The following is a 24,529-nucleotide window of genomic DNA, read 5'->3' on the forward strand; positions in this document are numbered from 1 at the left end:
AACTCCTTGTCCCTCACAACTGTGCAGTTGTCACATGTGTTGCATAGCTATATTTTCTGATTCTAAAATTGTGTAGTTGAGATTGCATGTGGCAAAACTGAAATTTTCTTTCCCTTTTCAAATGAAGAGGTTTGGCTGAGCTGGTTCCTTATAGAGAGCACAGAGGGTAAAGGGTCAGTGCTAGTTGGGCAATTTCCACTGCTTAGGGAGGGGCTGAGGGATTTGGAGTGGCTATGTATGTCTCTCTTCTGCTCCAGCCTATTCCACCACACTCTCTTCCTGCTTCTTACAGAGTCCTGAGATAGAGGACATCCTATCTCTCAGTCCATCCTCCTCTTTGGACCCTCAGACCCTCCCCTACATCTCCCTTATGCAGCTGTCTAGAAGTCCCCAGCAGTCCTTACTCATCTTCTTTTGCCTCTCAGGTTGTTAGAAAGTTGTGGCCTGTGGAAATGAAATAGAGAAGCATCCAGAGCTAGACTTTGCTCTTAAGATAAGGGCTGGGATGGATATCTGGGAGATATTATGCCTTTCTCCTCCTACTGCCATTTTTGCAGTAGGATTTACTTGAGAAACAGTTGGCTTAGGATATTAAAACGAAGATTTGAGAAAGTATTTTTAAAACTTGTATTTGTGTTTACTGGATGCTACACCGAGGTCATGGTTTAAATGTAAAATGTTTTGACTCGAGGAAGACAAGCAATATTTTTGGTGACTGATAACATGGCATAGTATGCAACCACAGATACTCTGAAAAAGGTATCAGGATGCTGGAAAAGGTATCAGGACACACTTAAACATGATCTTTTTTAAAAAAAAAAAATCTAAATATAATCTTGGTTAAAAATAATAACACATAGTAGCAGAAAAGTAATATGGAGCAAGTGCTATTAATATGAGCATAGGCCTAGATTCAGTGCCTTTCCTTTAAGTTCCCTTAATGTACTGAAGGATTACTAAACATTAAATATAATTTAAGTCAGAGTGTTTGCTGTTCTATCTGTTTAGGAGTTTCTAGCACAAATCCTTAAGGCAACGATAACATAAAATTTCCCATGGGCAAAAGCAAACCTGAAAAAAATTCCATTCTCTTAATGCATCTCATTGCTATTAGATGTCTAGGCAAGAATAAAACAAATTTTATCTTTAGGAAGACTTCTTTTTCATAAAAGTTTGAAAGGATTTTAGAAACTCCTGTCAAGTATATGAAAACCTTCAAAGAAGATAAAACAGACCACGCTTAATTGGTTATTTTTTTAAAAAGGTAACATTAGCCAGGGAGAAAAGCAGCAGGATATTTTACTTAAGAGTACAGTCGGATGATTACTTGTTATCACAGCTCATTTTTAAGAGACATTCCTCCCCTCCCCGCCTTAGCTTACATGCTGAAGCTTACAAATTTACATGTGATTTAGGCAAAGATAGTTTGCTTTTTGTTGTAGCAGATGGTCCATTGTCAGGTCTCAGCAAAGATGGGAACTTCTGAAAGTATGCTAACCTTACCATGACTGATCATGTATCTTTTCTAGTAGTTGACTCATCTGTTGACATTGGAGTCCAGTGAGAGTATAAAATATATAGAGTGAAGATCAAACTGCCCTCAGGGGTGTTCAATAATAAACTCATGGGCTCTTCTCTTCCAGGGATCCATCTGGCATTGGTGGGTGGTGGGACTCCCTCTGGAGCTCAGCAGTTCCATTTTAGATACATCCCAGAAGTGAAGTCCAGATATCATTTAGACTAGTGTGAATGTTTTTCACCAACATTCTTTTTTACCTCCAAATCATGAAGATTTTAACAGACCTAAAAGGGAGCGTAATTTTCATGTATTACTGAGGGGAGAGGGGGAGAAATCTTCCCTCTTCCAAATGTCAGGGTTTTTTTGGCAAGGTAGAATATTTCTTTCTCTCACTTTCATATTTTTGGAAAATCCATGTATTGAAAAAAACACATTAAATCCATAAATGAAACAAGCCTTCTCCTTCAAATGGATTTTTTAAAGTTATGCCTAATCAGAAAATGATGGGTGGGATTTGTCTTAGTAAACGCAGACATTTCCATCAGAGCCAGCCACCTATTCAATGCGGAGCTAGTCAATGCGGGTCAGGGATTCCAGGGTACCATTCATCTCAGGCTAAAATTAAAATCTAAAATAAGCTGGATGAAACTCACCCTGCACTGTAGATGCCTAAAGTTAGGTGAGATGAATTCTATCCCACTTATTTGTACAATCAGGCCCTTTCTCTTCTTATATTGATTTCAGTGCTATTAAGGTATCATAAATATTTTATTTCTGTAGCCTTTGGCCTGTATCTTTGTGTATTTCTCTCAGAAACTGAGTATAATTATTCACGCGCTATTCAGAAGAACTTTGTGGATCAATTAGGGAAAGGGGCAAATGCATTTCTAAGAAGTATATAATTTTATTTTCCATTGCTGTAGGCTTCTGTGCCACTTCCACAAGTTGTGTGCTTTTCAGTGATTCGTAATAAAGAAATCTACTTTTAGCACTGAAGAGATGCCATTTTTAACATCCATACAGGGTGTAGATTATGTAGTTAAGACACATTTACTTCCTCTTGGGGTCATAAAGGTAGGCGCTATTCATACTTTTTCCTTCTGAGAATTTGAATGGTTGTTAAAGTGCAGATAGTCCTTGAAAACATTACAAAATTTCTCCACTATCAATAAAGAAAAGGACAATTGTGAGTCAGATGATAAACTCAAGGAGGACTGGTAATGTTGCGGCAGGTGGGAAAGGAGAACATGTGGATATATGAAGGCAACAGCATGGCCCTTAGGTAGTTGAACAAGGAGAGGAAAGATGCAGGGTCTGTTTTTGGCATGTTGGAGCCTTGCCCAAATCTTTGCCTTCCTGAAGAGATAGAGCTCACCTAACAGTAGCTGTCTACATCTGAATTACTTATGGGTTCTTATAGTCAGTACAAAGAAACAGGCACCTTCAGAGGGATAGTCATCCTTAGGAGCGAATCTTAGAATTAAATGAATTGGCTTGTCGAGGCATTTGTTTTCCTCTGCTGCACATAAATGGAAGATGACCAGCTCTGGTTGGAAATCTTAATTTTTAAATATCTTATTCTATGCAAATCCAGATAAACTCTTTGTACATAGATTCCCAGCTATTTTCTAGGATAACAATCTTTTTCCTCTGTTTTTGCTGTTCCAGCTGATTAATAAAAGCCTTTAAGAGATCAATGAGTTCTCATTTTTTGGGGGCAGTTCTGATCTCAGAATGGAATAGTCTCAGTCTGTCTTGTGGTTATACATGGTATTGCTGTTGTTATTATTCATTTTCATATTATGGTAGTATCCAGAAGCTAAATCAGATTAGCATGTCTCTTGGGATAGACACTGTGAAGATCTGAACATGCTCAGAAAAGAAGAGTTTTTATCTTTTAACTAGTAAGAGTAAGCTCTAGTTGCCTGCCTTCCTTCTGCTTCTGTCCCTCCACCCATTTGTATTTACTCTGGAAAGCATGAACTTCCACGAGATTTGCTACTTTTAACTAACACTTATAAAATTACATCAGTCCCAAACTGATGAGATGTATTAACAGTAGCAGTGTAAATCCCCAGAAATAAAAGTACATTTTATAGGTAAGAGCTATCTATTCAGTAGAAAATCTCCAGACCTAGCAATATGCAGTGGCTGGATTTTTTTGAGTGCTTGTATAATTTTATGTTGTTTCCAGCAGCACTGAGTTCCTAGCCCTAGGCAGTGTAACTCCTACTTTGTCCTGAAAAAGGGGTCAAAATGGATAGTTTTGTTCAGCTGGTCAGTGTGCTACGGCCTCCTGCACTCTTGATCACAGACTGTGAATCTGTTATGTCAGCAAATATAGAGTAAGATCATTTAGCTTACAGTGTAGTAACCTGTTGTTTAGGTCCAGCTGCCTCAGATTTAGGCTTGTGTATCAAGATGATAGCTATTGCTTAAGCTTTCCCACAGTGTATTTTACTGGGCAGGGTTGTAGCATGAGCTTTGTTTCCGGATTCATTTAATCTTAGGCTTACAGCTAACCACAGAAAGATCAATCTAACATGAAAGGTGTACAGTTTACTGTAACTCAGCAGGTATTGAAAATATTAAAAGGTGCATTCAAGACATCTTTTTATTCTGCCCACCCCCAGAGTTTGGTGTGAGCAGTTGTCAGCTGGAGGGAAGCATTTTAGCGTGGTCTCTGCAAACCTCCATGAACAACACTGATTCATCTGCAATATAGGTGATTATTTACACAAGTACCTTATGCTTCACAAACCTGGGTAGTTTTTTCAGGAGCATGGCACAACTACACGAACCAGTGAAAGGAAAAACTGCACCTGATCTCTTGGAGTGATAATGATTCTATTTTCTGGTTTAACAAGACCTTTCCATCATGAGGCTCTGAATGCAATGGTGGCTACTTTTAGACATTACAAAGCCAAACTGATGCTATTTGGATTATGTATAAGTAAGACTGTGGAAGTTATTTCTAGTTCACCATTCACTTTTCTTTTAATTGGTGTTATTGGTCAGTGAAAATCAAACCATTCATTAAATCATAGAATCACAGAATGAATGGCCAAGGTTGGAAGGGACCTCTGGAGATCATCCAGTCCAAACCCCCTGCTCCAAGCAGGGTCACCTAGAGCACATTGCCCAGGATTGCATCCAGGTGGGTTTTGAATATCTCCAAGGAAGGAGACCCCACAACCTCCCTGGGCAACCTGTGCCAGTGCTCTGTCACCCTCACAGTGAAGAAGTTTTTCCTCACGTTCAGACGGAACTTCCTGTGTTTCAGTTTGTGCCCGTTGCCTCTTGTCCTGTCACTGGGCACCACGGAGAAGAGACTGGCCCCATCCTCTTGACACCCCCCACCCCTTCAGATACTTGTACACATTGATGAGATTCCCCCCTCCGTCTCCTCTTGTCCAGGCTGAACAGGCCCAGCTCTTGCAGCCTTTCTTCATCTGAAGGATGCTCCAGTCCCCTCATCATCTTTGTAGCCCTCCGCTACACTCTCTCCAGGAGCGCCATGTCTCTCTTGTCCTGGGGAGCCCAGAAGTGGACACAGAATTCCAGGTGAGGCCTCCCCAGGGCTGAGTAGAGGGGCAGGATCACCTCCCCCGACCTGCTGCCAACACTCTGCCTAATGCACCCCAGGATCCCATTGGCCTTCTTGGCCACAAGGGCACACTGCTGGCTCATGTTTAACTTGTTGTCCACCAGGACTCCCCCCAGGTCCTTTTCTGCAGTGCTGCTTTCCAGCAGGTCAACCCCCAGCCTGTCCTGGTGCATGCAGTTATTCCTCCCCAGGTGCAGGACCCTGCACTTGCCCTTTGTTGAACTTCAGGAGGTTCCTCTCCGCCCACCTCTCCAGCCTGTCCAGGTCCCTCTGAAAGGCAGCACAGCCCTGTGGTGTATCAGCCGCTCCTCCCCATTTTCTATTGTGAGCAAACTTGCTGAGGGTGCACTCTGTCCCTTCCTCCAGGTCATTGATGAGTAAGTTAAACAAGACTGGAGCCAGGACTGACCCCTGGGGGACACTGCTAGCTACAGGCCTCCAACTAGACTCTGCGCCACTGACCACAACTCTCTGAGCTCTGCCATCCAGCCAGTTCTCAATCCACCTCATCGTCCACTCATCTAACCCACGCTTCCTGAGCTTGCCTGGGAGGATGAAATAAGACCCTGATTAGAAACAGGATTCCTATGTAAGCCATAATAAAAATCATCACGGAAAATTTTAAAAAAATGGCAAACCAAAACAGAGCCCCAATCCAGGTGTTCAGCTCTCCACAAATTGAGGCTTATTGTCCAGGAAGACATTTTTAGGTAGATTTTTATTTTATTTCCTCTACAGGTGGGAATCTGAATCCTCTCCCTAGCTTTAGACATTTATAACATAGACATTTCCGTGCGAGCAAGATAAGCCAGGATATCTTTATAGTTAATGTTAAGAGCGACTTTTAAAAGATGATTCATCTGACCTATTTTAAGTATCTACTTTATAGTGAATGAAATAACCCTGCAGAATCCACTTACTGTATAGACTGGATTCCTGTTGACTTTCAAGGGAACCTAGAGATTTCTCTGCCGTGGACAAACACTCTATAGACTTTTAACTGACACAAATGATCACAGCCACTACATCTGTAACTCAGAGCAGAAATTGGCCTGAGTGGTGCCTATCAGTTCTTCTCTTGACTACATGGTTTAAATTTTCTACAGATTTTATCTGTAGCAAAGACTTCTAGGGAATGTAATCCATAAAAACTAATACAGTTGTACTGAAAAGGAGTGGCATTTTCCTCTCAAAAGTACAAATCACTTCTTATTCCCAGAAGTTTCCAGTAAAGGAGGTTTTGTTGTTGTTGTTGTTGTTTTTTAATTTGTAAGAGTTAGTGTAAAAAGAGCTTTTCTTCCATCTCCATAAAATAGTAACTTATTTCAAATGAAATCATGACTTTTTTGGTGTAGAGGAACACTCAGCTATTGATTTTAGTGGGGACTGGAATTTTAACCTTAAACTCTCAGGAGTGCTGCTGAATCCTGAATCAAACATATCTTGAAAGGAGCTACATGCTCATCCAATATTGGAAGGATAACCTGTGCTTATGCTTATAGGTAGAAGAGAGGATCCAGCTTGCCTTACTTTAAATACGTACAGTGTTGATGACTGCAATATCTAACTTTAGATACGTATAGTGTAGACAACTGCATTAAGTCAGACACGTTAGGCTCCTCTTATAGACACTTACTAGTTGTAGCATTTATGCATTCATCTGTTTTAAAAGTCCACTTTATAATGGAATGAATTATGGCCAAATGTGTCTGGAAATGTAGCTGATTAGCTCACAGGCAGTTTCTTGCATATCCAGGTCAGAGTGTTCTCACCTGGAGCTTCCAGTCTGGGTTTGTGTAGGCCCTACCACAGGTCCGAGCACAGAAATATTATTATTAATTGTAACACATCACTGATCCTATATGGACCTTTAGAATAAACTAATCAACAGCTAAATTTTAAGACCTTGTGCTTCATTAGGAAACTGCAAATTTCAAAAAGTTCAGTAAAACCGATATACATTCATATTCTAGCTTTTAAAGCATTCTTCTTCTAACTACATTTTCTGTCATCTGACAAGCAATAAATCCCATGCAATTCATACCAAAAAATTAATGTGTAATTAAAGTGACCCCTAGGACATTCAAGCCCAGCTCTAGCTTATCTTATATTCAGAGACAGAAGTAGAGTCACAGAGGCGAGGGAGATCAATTTTCTGTTATTGTAGGTGGTTTTTCTATTGTCTGGAGGACCTGGGTTAAGTCACAATCAGGACTATCTATTCAAACCATTTCTTCTGAGTCAAAGAAAAGAAAAAGTCTTTTGCCATGTGTGATAGGCTGGGTTCCTTATATGCCACTTACAGTAGAATACATCCAAGGCAACTCTGAGGAGCAATAGCAGTATAATGGCAACATTCACATCTTCCCCCAAATGGTACTGATGGGTTTGTAGGAGATGACTGAATGGTGTTTGACTCTTTTGTGAACTTTCATGGTCTGTAGCAGACCCCATTCTTCCTGATTTCATTCTTTTTACTCATGCCACGTGACAGTGTACCTGAGTGAATAGTAAAAACACCACAGGTAGTACAGTAGCTAGGAAACTTGGCTGAAGCTAAATGAGGTTAAATTATGTCATCTGTCTTATTTGGGCAGATTCATCTCCCGCTCCTCAAAGAGGTGAGGGATCACGAAGTTGATGTCTTTCTGGAGGTGGGCATCTTCCAGTGCGGCCTGTGGAAGCTGCTGTACCCTCTGCACATAAATAAGGTTCAATTTAATGGGGCCGAGGAGAAGAGAAAAGAGAGTTTCATCCAGGCACCTAGCTGGGCCATGAGAGGCAAAGGTGCAGGGCAAAACTGAGCAAAGCAAGGCCCTGCAGCAGGTTTTCCCTCATCTCAAGGTAGTGTCCATGCTAACTGTTCTGGAGTGGACAAAGCTACCTGTCTCATATTTTGGCACTTGAAACACTTTCCTAACAAAGATTTATCAAAACTATTCTGTTTCCACAAGACAATGTAGCTTTAATTCAGTCCTTCTCATAAAAAACAAAACAAAGCAAAAAAAGTAACACATTGCTCAGAATTTCTCAATCTATAATAGCCTGCAAGGAATCACAGCAGTGTGGATATGGCTTACTTCTTCCCCCAGGACAACAGAAAACCTTCTATGACCTCTTCTTTCCACAGGAGCGCCATTAAAGGGAAAAGGATAAGGAGAGTGATCCATCCATGTTTACCAGGAAACAAATTGAATCAGTCAGAGGAATGGGTCTCAAGGTGGAGAAATATTGTGGAGAAAGAGATGACAGAGGTCTGTAAGGACACCTAGTTAGAAAAAGAATTGAATTGTATCTTCATTTCACAGTGAAAGGATGCAGCATGGAAAAGAAAAGGTGATGAGGACCAAGCTTGCTATCTACCTCAAACACATAATCTCCTGTGCAGTTGATAATCCTGTTTGTAAAATTAATTTTTCTGTTCAGTGAAAGTGCCTTTTTCTCTTGCTGTACTCGCATGTGAAGCAAAAGTGGTAGTAGAATACCATTTGTCCACATGCAAATCTTTGTATGAACTGGTGAACTCTCCTATTTTATTTATTTTCATTATATATATATATATATTTATATATTTATATACATATATATATATGCAATTAACTATAAACAGGTTTTCTTTTTTGATTTTTCAAAACTCTAGTATTTCTTTTGTGGTAATGGAGAATTAGGAGAGCCCTCCAGTGGCTAAGTAAAAGAAATCAATGTTGCTATGGCCATGAGCCAAACAAGTCTAGAGAGTAGTGGGAGAAATACGTGCTAAATATTTCAAAGGTGGTAACTTCCAATCCTGTTAGGGGTGACTTATTTCCTGCTTACATTTGTGTCTTTGATCCAGAAGAATTCCTGGTACTTGACAAACTCTCTCTCTGTCCCTGAAATAAATGATATATATTTATTCATTCATCATTTCTGTCTAGGAAGGGTTATTTACATACACGGGAAAATACTTCAGGGATAAGCTAACAGGTCTTATATTTAATAACTTTGTATAGGAAATGAAAATGAAGAGAACTTATTCCTCAGTGAAGTAATTCTTAATATTTGAATTGCAATAACTGAAGAAAAATCTCTTCACAAGCGATAATTATTCCTTCGTTAAATAGCCCCAAAGGGAAAAGTTGTGATGACCAGGTGCTTGCTGCCTGCAATATTTCAGTAAGCGATGATTCTGATGAGTTTATTAGCTAGGGGAAGGGAAGAAGTGCTGAAAAATATCTTTACCAGACATCAAACCACATAGTATGACATCTGCTTATGACAACTGCCAGTTAGCTACTTTATGAATGGCTACTGTGATTGGAGGCAGGAGATACTGAAAAGGTTAATAAAGAGATTTGATGAGAGTCTAAGAGAAACAGCATTTGCTTAGCAATAAGATGATAAGTTGTCTTTTTGAAATTGAATGTGAGAGCAGATGAATTACAAAATGTTTAATCAGAATTAAACTAACTTTGGAGAGCTAACTTTGGAGGAATCTCACAGGGTAAGGCCCTTGAAGGAAGAGGGGTCCAGGAGAGCTGGTTAATATTCAGGCATCACCTCCTCCAGGCTCAAGAGCAGTGCATCCCTCAGAGTAAGAAATCCAGCAAAGCAGGCAGGAGACCTGCATGGATGAGCAAGGAACTACTGGCAAAACTCCAACAGAAGAAGGAAGTCTACAGAATGTGGAAAAGAAGACAGGCCGCTTGGAAGGAATATAGGGACATTGTCAGAGTATCACAGAATCACGGAATCACAGAACCACAGAATGGCTGAGGTTGGAAGGGACCTCTGGAGATCATCTAGTCCAAACCCCCTGATCAAGCAGGGTCCTCTAGAACATATTTGCAAGGATCGCATTCAGACGGGTTTTGAATTTCTCCAGGGAAGGAGACTCCACAGCCTCCCTGGGCAACCTGTGCCAGTGCTCAGTCACCCTCTCAGTGAAGAAGTTTTTCCTCAGAAAATGCAGGGATGCGACAAGGAAGGCTAAGGCCCATTTGGAACTAAATCTGGCAAGGGATGTCAAGGACAACAAGAAGGGCTTCTTCAAATACATCAGTAACAAAAGGAAGACTAGGGAAAATGTGGGCCCACTGCTGAATGGGGCGGGTGCCCTGGTGACGAAGGATATAGAGAAGGCAGAGTTGCTGAATACCTTCTTTGCTTCAGTCTTCACTGCTAAGGCCAGCCCTCAGGAATTCCAGACCTTGGAGACAAGAGAGGAAGGCTGGAGAAAGGAAGATTCTCCCTTGGTCGAGGAGGGTCGGGTTAGAGATCATTTAGGCAAATCTGACATCCACAAACCCATGGGCCCCAATGGGGTGCATCCACGAGTGCTGAGGGAGCTGGCGGATGTTATTGCTAGGCCACTCTCCATCATCTCGGAAAGGTCCTGGAGAACAGGAGAGGTGCCTGAGGACTGGAAGAAAGCCAGTGTCACACCAGTCTTCCAAAAGGGCAAGAAGGAGGAGCCAGGAAACTACAGGCCTGTCAGCCTCACCTCCATCCCTGGAAAGGTCATGGAACAGCTCCTCCTGGAGGTCCTTATTAAGCATGTGGAGGACAAGAAGGTGATCCGGAGTAGTCAGCACGGATTCACCAAAGGGAAATCATGCTTGACCAATCTGATAGCCTTCTCTGATGGGATGCCTGGCTGGGGAGATGAGGGCAAAGCAGTGGATGTTGTCTCCCTGCCCTTCAGCAAGGCTTTTGACACTGTCTCCCATCACATCCTCCCATGCAAGCTCAGGAAGCGTGGGTTGGATGAGTGGAGAGTGAGGTGGATTGAGAACTGGCTGGATGGCCGAGCTCAGAGAGTTGTGGTCAGTGGTGCAGAGTCCAGTTGGAGGCCTGTAGCTAGCAGTGTCCCCCAGGGGTCAGTCCTGGCTCCAGTCTTGTTTAACTTACTCATCAATGACCTGGAGGAAGGGACAGAGTGCACCCTCAGCAAGTTTGCTCACAATAGAAAATGGGGAGGAGCGGCTGATACACCACAGGGCTGTGCTGCCTTTCAGAGGGACCTGGACAGGCTGGAGAGGTGGGCGGAGAGGAACCTCCTGAAGTTCAACAAAGGGCAAGTGCAGGGTCCTGCACCTGGGGAGGAATAACTGCATGCACCAGGACAGGCTGGGGGTTGACCTGCTGGAAAGCAGCACTGCAGAAAAGGACCTGGGGGGAGTCCTGGTGGACAACAAGTTAAACATGAGCCAACAGTGTGCCCTTGTGGCCAAGAAGGCCAATGGGATCCTGGGGTGCATTAGGCAGAGTGTTGGCAGCAGGTCGGGGGAGGTGATCCTGCCCCTCTACTCAGCCCTGGGGAGGCCTCACCTGGAATTCTGTGTCCACTTCTGGGCTCCCCAGGACAAGAGAGACATGGCGCTCCTGGAGAGAGTGTAGCGGAGGGCTACAAAGATGATGAGGGGACTGGAGCATCCTTCAGATGAAGAAAGGCTGCAAGAGCTGGGCCTGTTCAGCCTGGACAAGAGGAGACGGAGGGGGGAATCTCATCAATGTGTACAAGTATCTGAAGGGGTGGGGGGTGTCAAGAGGATGGGGCCAGTCTCTTCTCCGTGGTGCCCAGTGACAGGACAAGAGGCAACGGGCACAAACTGAAACACAGGAAGTTCCGTCTGAACGTGAGGAAAAACTTCTTCACTGTGAGGGTGACAGAGCACTGGCACAGGTTGCCCAGGGAGGTTGTGGGGTCTCCTTCCTTGGAGATATTCAAAACCCACCTGGATGCAATCCTGGGCAATGTGCTCTAGGTGACCCTGCTTGGAGCAGGGGGGTTGGACTGGATGATCTCCAGAGGTCCCTTCCAACCTTGGCCATTCTGTGATTCTGTGATTCTGTGAGAATGTTACATGTTTTGCAAAAACTCTTGTTTTGATATTCAATTGGGTGAGATGAGCAGTTTACCAAATACAAAACCGATTAACACATCATTGGAAAAGAAAACCAGTTGTGCTGTCAAGTAAGAGTGTAAAAGTGCCACAGTTCCTTGGATTAAGTTTTTTGCTGCATCTTTTACAAAAATATCTGTCACAACAGCAGCTATTTTATTCTACTTGATGATAGTTACGTGCTTGGAAATGCATCTATTTTAATGTTAGCCTTTATGTCAGTCTTCAACTATTTCCCATTGAATCTTTGGGGATTGATTCTTGACTTTTGTGAAAATACACTGTAACCAGTGCTGATGTAATCAGGTATAAATTTATTTCTTCTTAATCTCTATCCAATCACTTAAAAAATGCAGAAATTGCATTTTTGATACTTTAAACTGTTTTCCAGAATTATTCCTTTTATGAAAGTTCTCATCCGTAAAGTGGACACAGTGAGTTTACACTCACTGGCTTAATATGTATCCTTCAGAATAAGAAGCTTCTCTAAAGCTTTATACAAGGCCAGTAAAATCCAAGAGAAAACAATATATTTGAACAAATATATCTGCATTTCAACCAAAGCAGCATTTATGTTCCAGTTCAACAAAGTGCCTCTATTTACTAAGTCACTCAAGCTTCTCCTTAGTTCCTGAAGGGAGTGAAAGTTAAGCACAGGTTTAAAGTTAAACAGTGTTTAAGTGCCATCAGTGTTTAAGAGTCCATCAATGAAATTGACCTTGAACAACAAAGCAACAGCCTTTGCCAAGGAGCACATCCTTCAGTGCACGACATGCTTAGAAAGAACAACAAAACTAACGATATGCCTAATGTGTATCTTTTAGTATTTTACAGTAAGTAATGTGAGTGTTCTTATGACATACAATTTTGTGCTGAGTGTGCCCATAATGATCTTAAAACTTTTTTTTCTACTAACATGCAAGGGGTGAATGTGATCACACAAGCTACTTCTTTCAGAAACCGCTATATGTGAGCTTATGCGTATGTCTGTGTGTGAGCAGTAGAGTTCCCCATGATCATTCATAGTAGGCACAAAGCTCAGTGAAATGGAGGAGTTTCTCAGCCTTCAATGGAATTCCTCCACAGTAAGCATCTCTAGGATCAGTAGATAATACCATTTATCTTGCAGAAGTAGCTTAGCATAACCACTTTTTTTCTGCTTTGAAATACTCTGTACTGCACTGCATGATTTGTCCTCCTCAATTTATGCCTAACACACATGTACAGCTCCGATATCCATGTCAGGTGATGTGTTGGCAGGAAAGAGCTCTGTATAAAATACAGATGTATCTATACATATCTTGAGATGAATTACATCCTACTTAATAGAACATTTACAAGTTACAAATTTGAAGAGAACATTTATCTCCAAAGAGAATGAATCATCAGTCTCTGAAAGTGGCCATCTCCCTATTAACTGCAAGAGAGCCTAGATACCTGGCTTAGATTGAATGCACAACTTTTAGATGTCTGAAATTAGCTGAGGTGAATCCCTCTGCTACCACTGATCTCTCAAACATTCAGTCTATACCCATAGGTATAGGAAGGTGATTTCCCTTGATTTTCTTCTGAATTGGAGCTTTACAGTTACACAGGCAAGGATACTCCTAACATAATATTGACATTTAATAATTTCAAGCAATTAAAACTATTTTCCTCCTGGACACCTATGAGAAGATGGACCTGGAAGATCCACTCCTATAGTGTGTTTTGGAGTGCAGTATCCCTGTGTGATGTGGGTTAGTACTGTCTTGGCTTTTATTGGTATGTCCCAGTATCTTCCCCAGAGGTTCCACATAGTCTGTGAGCTTTGATGGGAAGCCAGCATGAGTTGTAAAGTACATACTATTCTATGCTGCATATGGTCACAGTTAAAGGACAGCCCCAGAAGTGCAGAGGAGAAGCTGAGGAAGTGTTAGAAGAGAAAAAACTGTAGAGGGATAGTGTAAGGAGAGAAATGGGGATCAAGAAAGGTAAGAATTATCCAAAGAAAGTAGTTAGAGGGGACCATCCTTTTAGCTCAGGCAGGCTGTCATGGAGAAGAAGCCTGGGTTACTCTGATACAGAATAAGAAGTATTGGCCCTGCTAATGAAGAGGTCAAGGGGTAGCTAATCCAGCTAAAGGCGACATCTGAAGAGGGGCAGATGGATTTGTTGCCCCAGGAGGTATCCCAAATTATATAGACAGCAAGGGTCTCCGATACCAGACACAGGCAAAAACCAATACTACAGACACAGATGATGCCATTTTACACATTCTGTTCTTCTGGGACTAGTATCATATGGTAGCAGTTCTAAAGTGCTTTGCAAGTCAAATCAGGGAATCATTAGGTTCTTTCTAAACCTCTACTCAGTTGTCATGGCCCTAATAATATTATGATAATCCATTTTTTCACACTGAATCAGTCCAGATTCTACATAGTGTGGTTGGATCCTAGCTATCTGTTACATAACGATGCTCTTGAGAACCACTGTCTCACTTTCTGAAGCTGGCATGACTGCTTATAATTTCCTCCCTTTTTTCTCTCACATTTTCTCTGGGGCTTACTGACTTTCCCAGAATCCTTATAATAATCAGCTGGCCAGCAGGAGGATACAAATGTGTTATACAGTATTTCTGTTGTATTGATTTTCTTCTGTACATGCTTACATTAAATTTAAGACGTGGAATGTCTAAGCACATAATGATGCATTGCTGATACTGTGGTAGTCCTATATGAATATGACATTTTTGTTCATATCTTTATTCTTGATCTGTTTTATTTAAACCATTTTTGTTTGATCTCCTATTAAGTAATTGGCTCAGATTCATAGGAATAAAGTTGCCAGACACTCCAGTGAGACTAGGTGCTGTGGGCCGTTTGGAGAAGGGCTCAGGAAACATTTTGGCCTGTGTTCTAGGCCTCTAGATTTTGCTTGACTAAATGTAGACATTTACAACAGCTCCACAGGTTTCTCTTATAGACAACAGAAATCGACAAAGGATATTGGATAGAGGTTAGGGCAAAATTGATATCGTCATAAAGTAGATGATTACAATAGATCACATGAATTGAATTACAAATTTCCTATTTCTTTCCATTGACTGAAAAAGAAGCCCGGGTTAATTGGCTCTTCTGGAGACATCTGTGCTAGAGATACCTAGACAGATGTGACATGAACCCATTCCAGTATCCGTTTCCTTCCTTTGCTGGTGGTCTTTGTCTGACTTTGGGTAATTTACTGTGCTTCCATTTTTGTTTGTTTGTTTGTTTGTTTGTTCTCCTCTGCTACATTTGTCTCACCTTAGGTCATTAAGCATTTAGGAGGGTGGGGACTCTCTTTCCCTATGTGTTCATATAGTGACCATTGCAAGAAGGTCCTGATGTTGCTTAGGATACTAAACCACTAATGGGGTTATAATTTGGAAGTTCTATGTGACAATGGTTCTGAAACATTGTATATTTAACTGTTATAAAGTCTTCAGATGTCAATCAAATGAAGCTTTTAATTCCTTTGTGAGGCTGTTGCATACCACTAGCTCTACTTTATGGAGGAGGAAGCAGAAGCACAACCAGCTTCCAAGAGTGTCTGCATAACAGATCACCCACTGCTTGTTCCCTTTTCAGAAGAACCAGTTCAAAATTAGATTAGCTGCAGATTTCAGGGAAGACAAAAGAAGTCAATACAAGTTTCTGGTAAACTGGAAAAAAAATCCTGGGAGTGTAAGATTTTTTCCACATAAGCAAGACATATTTCTCAGTATCGTATGGTAATGTCTTAGCACATCCAGTAACAAGATCCAGCTTTCTGAATTCCTGATTCTTAAGACAAAGACTAATTTCTTTTTTCTATCCACCACCTATTACTTTTACTAGGTTGAATTAGACTCTTCTTATTGCTTTCTGGCAATATCTTACCTGACAACTTATTTTATATGTTACAGGTGTTTTGTTAAGCCTGACTTGCTAAAAAAATAGGACATCTTTGATCTGCTTTTCATCATTCTCCTTCTGAACACACTGGTCAATTCCTGTGAGAATTGACAGAGAGACTGAGTTCCTCTCTAAAGCGTCGCTTGTATGAGGAAAGGCTGAGAGAGCTGGGCCTGTTTAGCCCGGAGAAGAGAAGACTGAGAGGCAATCTCATCAGTGTGTATAAGTATCTGAAGGGAGGGTGTCAAGAGGATGGGGCCAGTCTCTTCTCCGTGGTGCCCAGTGACAGGACAAGAGGCAACGGGCACAAACTGAAACACAGGAAGTTCTGTCTGAGCATGAGGACAACTTTTTTACTGTGAAGGTGACCGAGTACTGGAACAGGTTGCCCAGGGAGGGTCTCCATCCTGGAGATATTTAAAAGCCATCTGGACATGGTCCTGGGCAGCCTGCTCTAGGTGACCCTGCTTGGAGCAGGGGGGGTTGGACTGGATGATCTCCAGAGGTCCCTTCCAACCTCAACCATTCTGTGGTTCTGGGAATTTGGAGCAGGCTGTTCGTGTTGATGGGCTACACCATTCTCTGAAGCATCTGGTTCCGGTCATTATTAGAGATATGTATATTGGACAACATGAACTATGGGTATTTGTATGTTCTTTCTCTGCTTCCTGAGCTATAGGGTATTTCAAAGTCTGTTATCATGCATTCTGCCTATGTGTTCAAGGGAGATGACTTCTGAGCATTTTGTAACCCTCCATCTTTTCTTTCTTTGTTGGGTCCTAATTTTAAGACCATATGGGTTGACTACTCAGATCTTCCCAGCGTGCACTGAAAGCCATCACAATGAAATAGAGTCGGAGGCATAGACAGCAAAAGCTTGTCTGGCATGGCCTGAATTATGCTACAAAAAACCTTGTTGTGTATGTTTTGTAAGGAGGTGAGCAGGGCAAGACAGTTTGATTCTATACTTCTTGTCTGGCAGTGGTCCCATTGTATTTGACAGAAAATGGGACTGATGAGACACATGCTCATTGTCATCATTTATTCAGATGTCACCTAATACCTATTTTCTGATTTTATTTGCTTACATTGTAAACAGAGGACCAGGCCAATGCCAGAAATAGATAAATAGATAAGATGGGTCCTTTGTGTTCTTACATGTCTGTGAAGCATTGACCCTGATTTTAACTTTGTATAAAATGACAACTATTCCGGAATATGTATTTCTGTGATCTCTTATATGGTATATGGTATTTTGCACATTCATCCAAAACACCTCTTAAAAAAAAAAGGCAGTTTACGAGTGTGTCAAGGTTGATTCTTTTGTGTGTTCTTATAATCTCCCTGCAATGTCTCATCATTTGTCTCATGTAATATGATTGACTTGTACAGGTTTTATAGCTGTACAGAATGACAAGTGTATTAATGTGCTGGATGAAATATATTAATTTGTAGCTAGAAGCCATTTATTATTTATGCTATTGGAATCTTTCTACACCCACAGTAAATATTTTCCAGCATCAGTGAAGCTGCAGAAATTTATCATTGCAAACCTACATTTTTTAATTTTGTCTTTGCTCACTACAGTCATACTTCATTTCTAGCAATAAAGGATGTGTTCTGTTTCTAACAAATGAGTCTATCAACTGAAACAAAGATCTGTATTTATCTCAGTCTGATATTCCTCTCTGCATACAACAATTTGCAGCTCTGCGCATTCTGAGTACATCCCAAGTTCATGCACTAAGGACCAGATTTTGATCAGAAGAGTAGCACTCAGTTTGAAGAGTGATTTTCTTTAGAGTCAACTCCTATGGCAGAATATAATTCATTGTGAGAAGTTTTATTACAGTGTGGCAGAGATGTTAGCCATATATGATGTTCCTAGGGTAGTTCTGTCCATCTCTTGTGATGTTTCAATTGTCTAGCCCTACATCCTGTAAGCTTGTCCTATTTCCACTCTAAAAATTGTCTTTGTATTCATTGTTGGCTTACCTGGAACAAGAAGAAAAGGCAGATACTTCACCAGGCTATGGTCCTGTTGTCACTGCTTTTGAGAGTGCAGTCAGATCAATTTTGCAGCGTCTTTTGAGCAGGAGGGCCTTCTTGTTTATGGTCCAGAAGCCCATCTGGTAATTCAATATCTTCATTAAAGTGTCTGGTCTTGTAGTCTTTATCTATCTGGAAAATCCCACTAACTTTAAAGTCAGGTTCTGAAAGGTGATTGCTGAATTAAGGAATATTGAGGGACATTTTTCAAACAGAAAAAGATAAAAAGAGAGAGTTGAGAAAATACTTCTTATTGTGCCATTTGAAACCATCCTGCCTCATATTTAAAGGTGCCAAAAATGTAGAGGTAGACAAATGCAAAGGTAGACAGACAATCTTCTCATTAGAGCAGCTGAGCTATGCGAAATGATGACACTGCATTTCTACTATCACCCTTAATTCTGCCTCTTAACTGTCCTCTAGGGATCTAAACACTTCACTTCTACAAATAAGAAACTGCAGTTTGTCATCCTTTCCTTCCTTCCCCTTCATCCTCCTCTCTGCCATCAAAATCAGGGTAGGACAACCTTTCTTTGAGATTCTTTTGAATTTTTACCTCACCGAGGATGTGATAAACATCACACGGTGTTCATGGGTTTTCACATAGACCTGCATCAGCTCCAAACAGACCAGACAGGAGGCAGGTTCAACTAGAAGATGTTGTACTTGCCCTGCAGACCATACCACGTTTTTGGATCAGATATTCTTGTATGTAGCTGGCTTGCTACATCCAAGCCCACATAAACATGCCAATTTATAATGTTAGGTGATGAGTATGATTTGGATGTGGATTTTACTTGGATTAAAAGAAAAAGACCTGAAGAGGCAGTAGTCAGGAGTGTGACTCCTGTACGGTACTACCCTATTGGTCAGGTAAATTACTGAGAACTAATGGAACTAAGATAGGAAGAGTATTGATATAACCAGGTGGTTTGATGAATGATGTGTATTTCGCTTGTCCTAAGCTTTATGCGTTGAATAGAAGAGATGAGTGACTAGTGCGCCTGAAAAACATGAACTCTTCACCTAAATGGGTAAGGAGAGATGGGAAATGAATGATGGGAGATAAAACAGTCATTGTAGTGGGGTAAAGAAAGCTGAAGGAGTTAAAGTGAGCTGGCTTTTCTGTTTGAATGAGGAAAGAACTGACTTTTTCCCTTGCTTGGATATTGAGATATACCATGGTTTCTTGATTTGGTGGAGGTTGAATATTTGAGGAGGGAAGGTGCTCCTACTAGACATGACCGAGGAGCTGCCAGCTGGTTTTGCAGCCACGACCACCACACGCAAACACACATTGACTGCCTCAGTCCACCTAGGGCTGAGTTTTGGTGCTGCTTACTGTGGCTGTTATCATTAAACAGCACAGTGTCATCTTTGTTAGTTATCTTTTGTGGGACAAACCGAAAGATGTTCTGCAGGTAAATCTACTAACTGTGGATTGAGGTGGAGGCTGAGGAGCTATCTGGGTAACAGTTGTGCAGGCCTGAAATGAAAAGATTTCTAGTAGTATGGAATATAGTAGTCCATTCATGGGCAGAGCTAATTCCTGTTCCAGAAGAGCCATAGGCCACTTTCCAATATCTCTTCTATATAAGAGGCTGAATGAAGTGTTGCTGTGTTTATATATTCATTTATCTGTCATGCTCACTTATATATTCAGATGTTCTTATACACGTTAATTGTGCACATATGTCATGCATACCCAGGCAAACAAACCAGTGAAAACCACTACACAAGAACAAGCTCGCTTATAAGTTGAGAAAATCTTTCTGCCTGCCAAGGGCAATTACCAGCCTTCTGTGGTTGCTCAGCTATTCTTAGGTCAGATCTCTGTTACCTATTGCTTGACAAGATCTAGTAGCTCTTCATTTGTATCAGATACATCACAGAGGGGTAGTGAAGCAGCAGAGAATCAACAGTGTCAGCAGCTACAGTATTTCTGCTAATCTTTAATTTAATTGGATTTGCCTTTTTTAAAAAGAGCAGTATTTTCACATCAAATGAGTCAAATTAACATGATCAGAATCTGACTAAATGCAGCCAAAGGAAGACTTTTATTAAGTAATTAATTGTACTCAGGGAAAGCTGCAAAAATAGTTTTTCAGGAAGATGCTACAGTAGAGCTGGGAAGAGATTATTAAACAATAGAGCTAATTTGTGGATTGAGGAATAACAAGTTATCTTCTTCATCAAGACTTACTCGCAGAAAATTTGTTCATCTCCTCTACATTTATTTTGTGTTGTTTTGATTGTTACATATTTGTAATGGAGTAGTATTATCTGTGCTGTATGTACAGCTTCTCTTTTTCTAAAGGTAACGGAATTGAAAAGATGATGACAAGTAGAATCATTTTAGAATGACTAGATGATTTTCTCACTGAAATGAGGACATCGTTTTCTTCATCCTGAAATAAAATATTTAGTTTCATTTTGGTCTGCTTTTTGGGGTTTAACCACTATAAAAAACAGTTCGGAAATAAAATCCAGCTCAGTGTTCCACTTTGAAATATTTGAAAGATTTATTTTGAAAAAACTTCAAGTATTTCTGCTGAGAAATACACACCAACATTTAGAAAAGTGAAGCATTTACCAAATTTAAGAGTAGTTCATTTTTCTGAAACTTTCTATCTTTGCTTTTAGTTGTAAAAGACGATGCATTCCTGCAAAAACTGAGTAAACTCTAGTGCCCCAAACCCAAAGCCAAGGTTTTAGATTACAGTGTGCCAGGTGCTGTATAAATAGTGTGAGGAAATAGACAAGGCAAACAACAAGTGAGAAATGGAGACTGTTGCCCAGGCTGTATGATTTTGCTCTGCAGAGATGGAGCTAGAAGCAGGAAAGAAACTCTAATCAGCATCCTACACCATGCCCCTTCTCAATGATCAGTTTTGCCTCAATTGAAGTGTCCACTGGACCCAGTGGTGCCGCTAAGCACTTAATGTCTTCTGAGAACATCTCATAGCCATCACTAAAAGAAGCTCTACTTGAGGAACTTTTTTTTTTAACTTTAGAATTTTCTGAATTCAAAAGTTTTCTGAACTGTCCTTCCAGGAAGAGGCAAAATAATTTAAAAGGTAGAGTTGAAGACAGAGTTGAAGGGATAGAATACTGTAAGTTGCCTAGAGGTTTAGAGCAACTTTAATCCCCCTTGCTTCAGAGTTCCAGAAATAGTATTTTATCCTCAAAGCCTTGTGTAAAGACAAGAAGCATGTTGGTAGTAGTCATGGTATGAATGGTTCTGAAGAAATTTGCCGTACTGCTTCTTGGGATTGGAGATATGTGGGAAAAAGAGATCTGGTGGTGTCCAGAAAGGCCAATTTGTTGAAAAATTGACTTCTCAAGAAGGATTCCAGTTATTCACTTGGGAAAGAGATCATGGCTCCAGAAAGAGAGAGAAAGGCGTTCACTTGCCTCGGAACATCAAACAGCCTAGAGAGTTAAGACATTTACTAATTCATAGTTTTTGCCTATTTAGAATAAAAACCCTCATCCCAAAACATGATGGAACTCTTTTTTTTTTTTTTTTCTGTTGAAACCTATGAAAATACTAAAAAATCTCCATATTCCCCAGATGGTAAAAGAGTTTTCTGTCTAGTTCTCTCATCAGTTGATGTTGGTGATTTATTTTCCCTTTTAACCCATGATTTGTTCTTTTTCTTTTCATTGGGGAGCACACTTTTTGCAGTTCTTGAAGGATGAAAAATGAAGCCTTTTGATCTTAAATATGAGTAAAGAGAAAGTCTGGGCCAAAGAAGGGTGAAAGATAGATATTATTGAGAGCCCCATACCATTGCTTTGAAGTCAACATCAAAAGAAATGTCCAGTCTAAAGCTATGAACACAAACTGTTACACAGAAGCCCAATGCTGGACCCCTTTTTTCTCTCAAAGCTTCTTTTTTTGTCCTGGCCTTCAATTTCTGCATTCATCTATGCTATCAGCATATATGCTTATCTTGCTTTTCTCCCAAGTCAATTTCCCATTAGCTTCATAAGATCCTTCTGAATCCATGATCCTATCATCATTTCTGTCTTCCTTTTTCCTTAGCAAAGTTTTGCCAATTCTTCCTAAAGGTTTCCTCATGTCTTTGTGTAGCAAGACAAAAAGATTGATTAGATCTAGGTTGCTCTCTAGCATGTCCCAGGTTGAAGAACTTCAGTCACTTCCTCTGTACTGAGCTTTGACTTCCTCAAAGATGGCCCGCTACCTGGGCATCTCCCTCCAAACTGCCTCCATCTCTTCTCTTCTCTTCTAGACCTTTCTCATCCTGTTCCTTGGTGACCTTACTTGGTCAAGCCGTTTGGTCTTCCCTCCCCACCAGAATCATAGTTTCCTCTCCCAGAAGATCTCCCTCCTGTGTCCTGACAGACAGTACTCATCCTTTCTGGATGCCTTCCTATCCCTAGAGAAGGAGAGGATAGCCTCCCTTTTCTTCCTTGTTACCTAACTAATTTGTCCTTCGCTCCAAAGCTCTAATTCTGCCCCCTGTGCCTTGCTCTATTCTGTTATCTGTCTTATCCTATCCTGTTCCATCCCATCCCATCCCATCCCCTCCCATCCCATCCCATCTTATCTGCATGAGAGGCTGAAAGATGTGTTGCCTCTATGCCTTGCTTTTCCCAAAGTGGGTTCCCAACTCTTCTCTTCCTCTCCCTACTCTGCCTCCCCGCTAGGTCAGTACTCCAGATTCCTTTGTTCTGATGCCTTCCTTCTGCCAGACTATCTGCCCTGTCTTAAATTTCATTATATCTCATCTTTCTCAAGACTTGCTCAGGATCTAGTAGCCCAACTACTGGACAGGGTCTCTTCTCCTCCCCCCTCCCTGTCCAAGACAGTAAAGGCAGGAATTGCTTTGCTTCACAGCCAGCCAGAGGAGTTTAGATTAATCCGATGGCTTTTCCTTTTCTTTCCAGCTCTAACTTACAGTGAGTGTTTTTGCAGAAGCAGTCATCCCTGCAGCTAACAATCAGACCTTGTGTGTATGTGTTTGTGTGTGTGTATGTGTGTGTGCGTGTGTGTGTGTGTGTGTGTGTGTGTGTGTGTGCGCGCGCGTGCATGTGTGCCTGTGTGTGCGTGTGTGTGAGAGAGAGTGAGAAGAGGGAGGGAGAGCAAGCAATACAACAGTCTGGCAATGTGAGGCAGCATTAGAGAGCTGCTAGACCAGGGGAGCCAGCTAAGAGATACAAGCCCCTTACTCTGGGCTCAGTGTGATCCCATTGGTTCCTGAGCTGCTGTTTTAAAGCAAAGAAGAGCTTGGGGGGTTGAACTGCACAGCCAGACGCAGACTCTCAGCCAAGTTGTCAGCGCGCTGGGAGGGAGAGAGGCTCACACACACAAGATTGCAGGGTGTCCGCAGCTTGATGATCATTTATTTCCAAAGAGGAAGAAAGGAGAAGGGACAAGAACCAGAAAAGAGGAAGGATCCTGATCTAATCCCATAGCCTCAGGGGGGAATAATGGATGTGACCATATCTCAGTTCATCTTAGAAGAATTTGATGCCAACTGCAGCCTCCTGGATCATTTACAAGAGACTTTTATAGAGAGTTCCTCTATCCCTTTCCTGGGCTTTGATGGTAGGAAATGTTACCTAGTGCTGAGCTCGGAAAAGCTTTATGAGTGCTGAGATTCACAGTTTGCTTTGTGATGCACAGTGTGTTGCTTTTGTGCTTTCTCAACCGCTTCTCTTTCCCTTTTCTCTCTCTGTCTCTTTTTTAATGCAAAAGGTCCATATTGCAATGCCACCACTGATCAGATCGGGACCTGCTGGCCCAGAACCTCTGCGGGGGAGCTAGTAGAGAGACCCTGCCCAGAGTTCTTCAATGGGATCAAATACAACACCACGAGTAAGTACAAACTCCTTTTCTTCTCCCACAGATCTGGTGCTGAGAAGGTACCTAGGGAAACTCGGAATATCTTTCCCATTAAAAAAAAAGTGTTTGCCTGGGAATCAACATTTCCTCCACATTTCAGCCTGTATATTCAAAATTCCTGCCTGGAATGATGCAGATTTCTCAGAAGCACAGCATTTTGCACACTGATTCTTCTTTTCTTAACTGTATTTAGGTAGATCTGGGCAAAAATACCCTCTGCAATCTAAGGAGACAGTCTGTGCTGACTGACTATCTTTATGTGTTTGTTCATGTGTATATGTGTATGGCGGTATGTACATCTTAATGTACCTGTGCTTCAGCAATGTGGCTAAAGTTGAGATCCCCTGGCTTGCGAAGTACTTAGTCTTAGCAGCTAAGAACTATGTTTTGAATGGACTCTCCTTTTAAGAAGCTATTTGCTTGAACAGTGGGACAAACTGGGCTGGAAGTTATATATCTTACAAGCAGATGTCTGAGGTCTGGAATCTATTTACTAACTTCATTGGTAGTTGGCTTATAAGACTAGGGTGACTGCATCTTTACTGCAAGGGAAACAGGAGAGGATATTATGAGGCAGATAAAATTCAGAGCAAGGGAATATGAAGGCTCCTTAGAAATCTTGGAACTGATGATCTAGTCTTAGAGGTAAACAATCATGATGACTCACTAAGAATTTATTTTTCA

General features: G+C 41.3%; 1 protein-coding gene across 3 annotated transcripts in view; it reads left to right on the forward strand.

Moving 5' to 3' along the window:
- Positions 1 to 24,529, forward strand: part of CRHR2 (corticotropin releasing hormone receptor 2) — a 164,436-nt gene that overhangs the window by 32,267 nt on the left and 107,640 nt on the right. For 2 of the 3 annotated variants that reach the window (XM_068934146.1, XM_068934147.1), the window contains exon 3: positions 23,699 to 23,818. In XM_068934146.1, the coding sequence (XP_068790247.1) occupies positions 23,699 to 23,818 (120 nt within the window). Of the gene's footprint in view, positions 1 to 23,223; positions 23,549 to 23,698; positions 23,819 to 24,529 lie in introns of those variants that run through there. The other variant, XM_009669182.2, reaches the window with a different exon arrangement.

The sequence above is a fragment of the Struthio camelus genome, chromosome 2 (assembly GCF_040807025.1).
Source record: "Struthio camelus isolate bStrCam1 chromosome 2, bStrCam1.hap1, whole genome shotgun sequence".
NCBI classification, from domain to species: domain Eukaryota; kingdom Metazoa; phylum Chordata; class Aves; order Struthioniformes; family Struthionidae; genus Struthio; species Struthio camelus.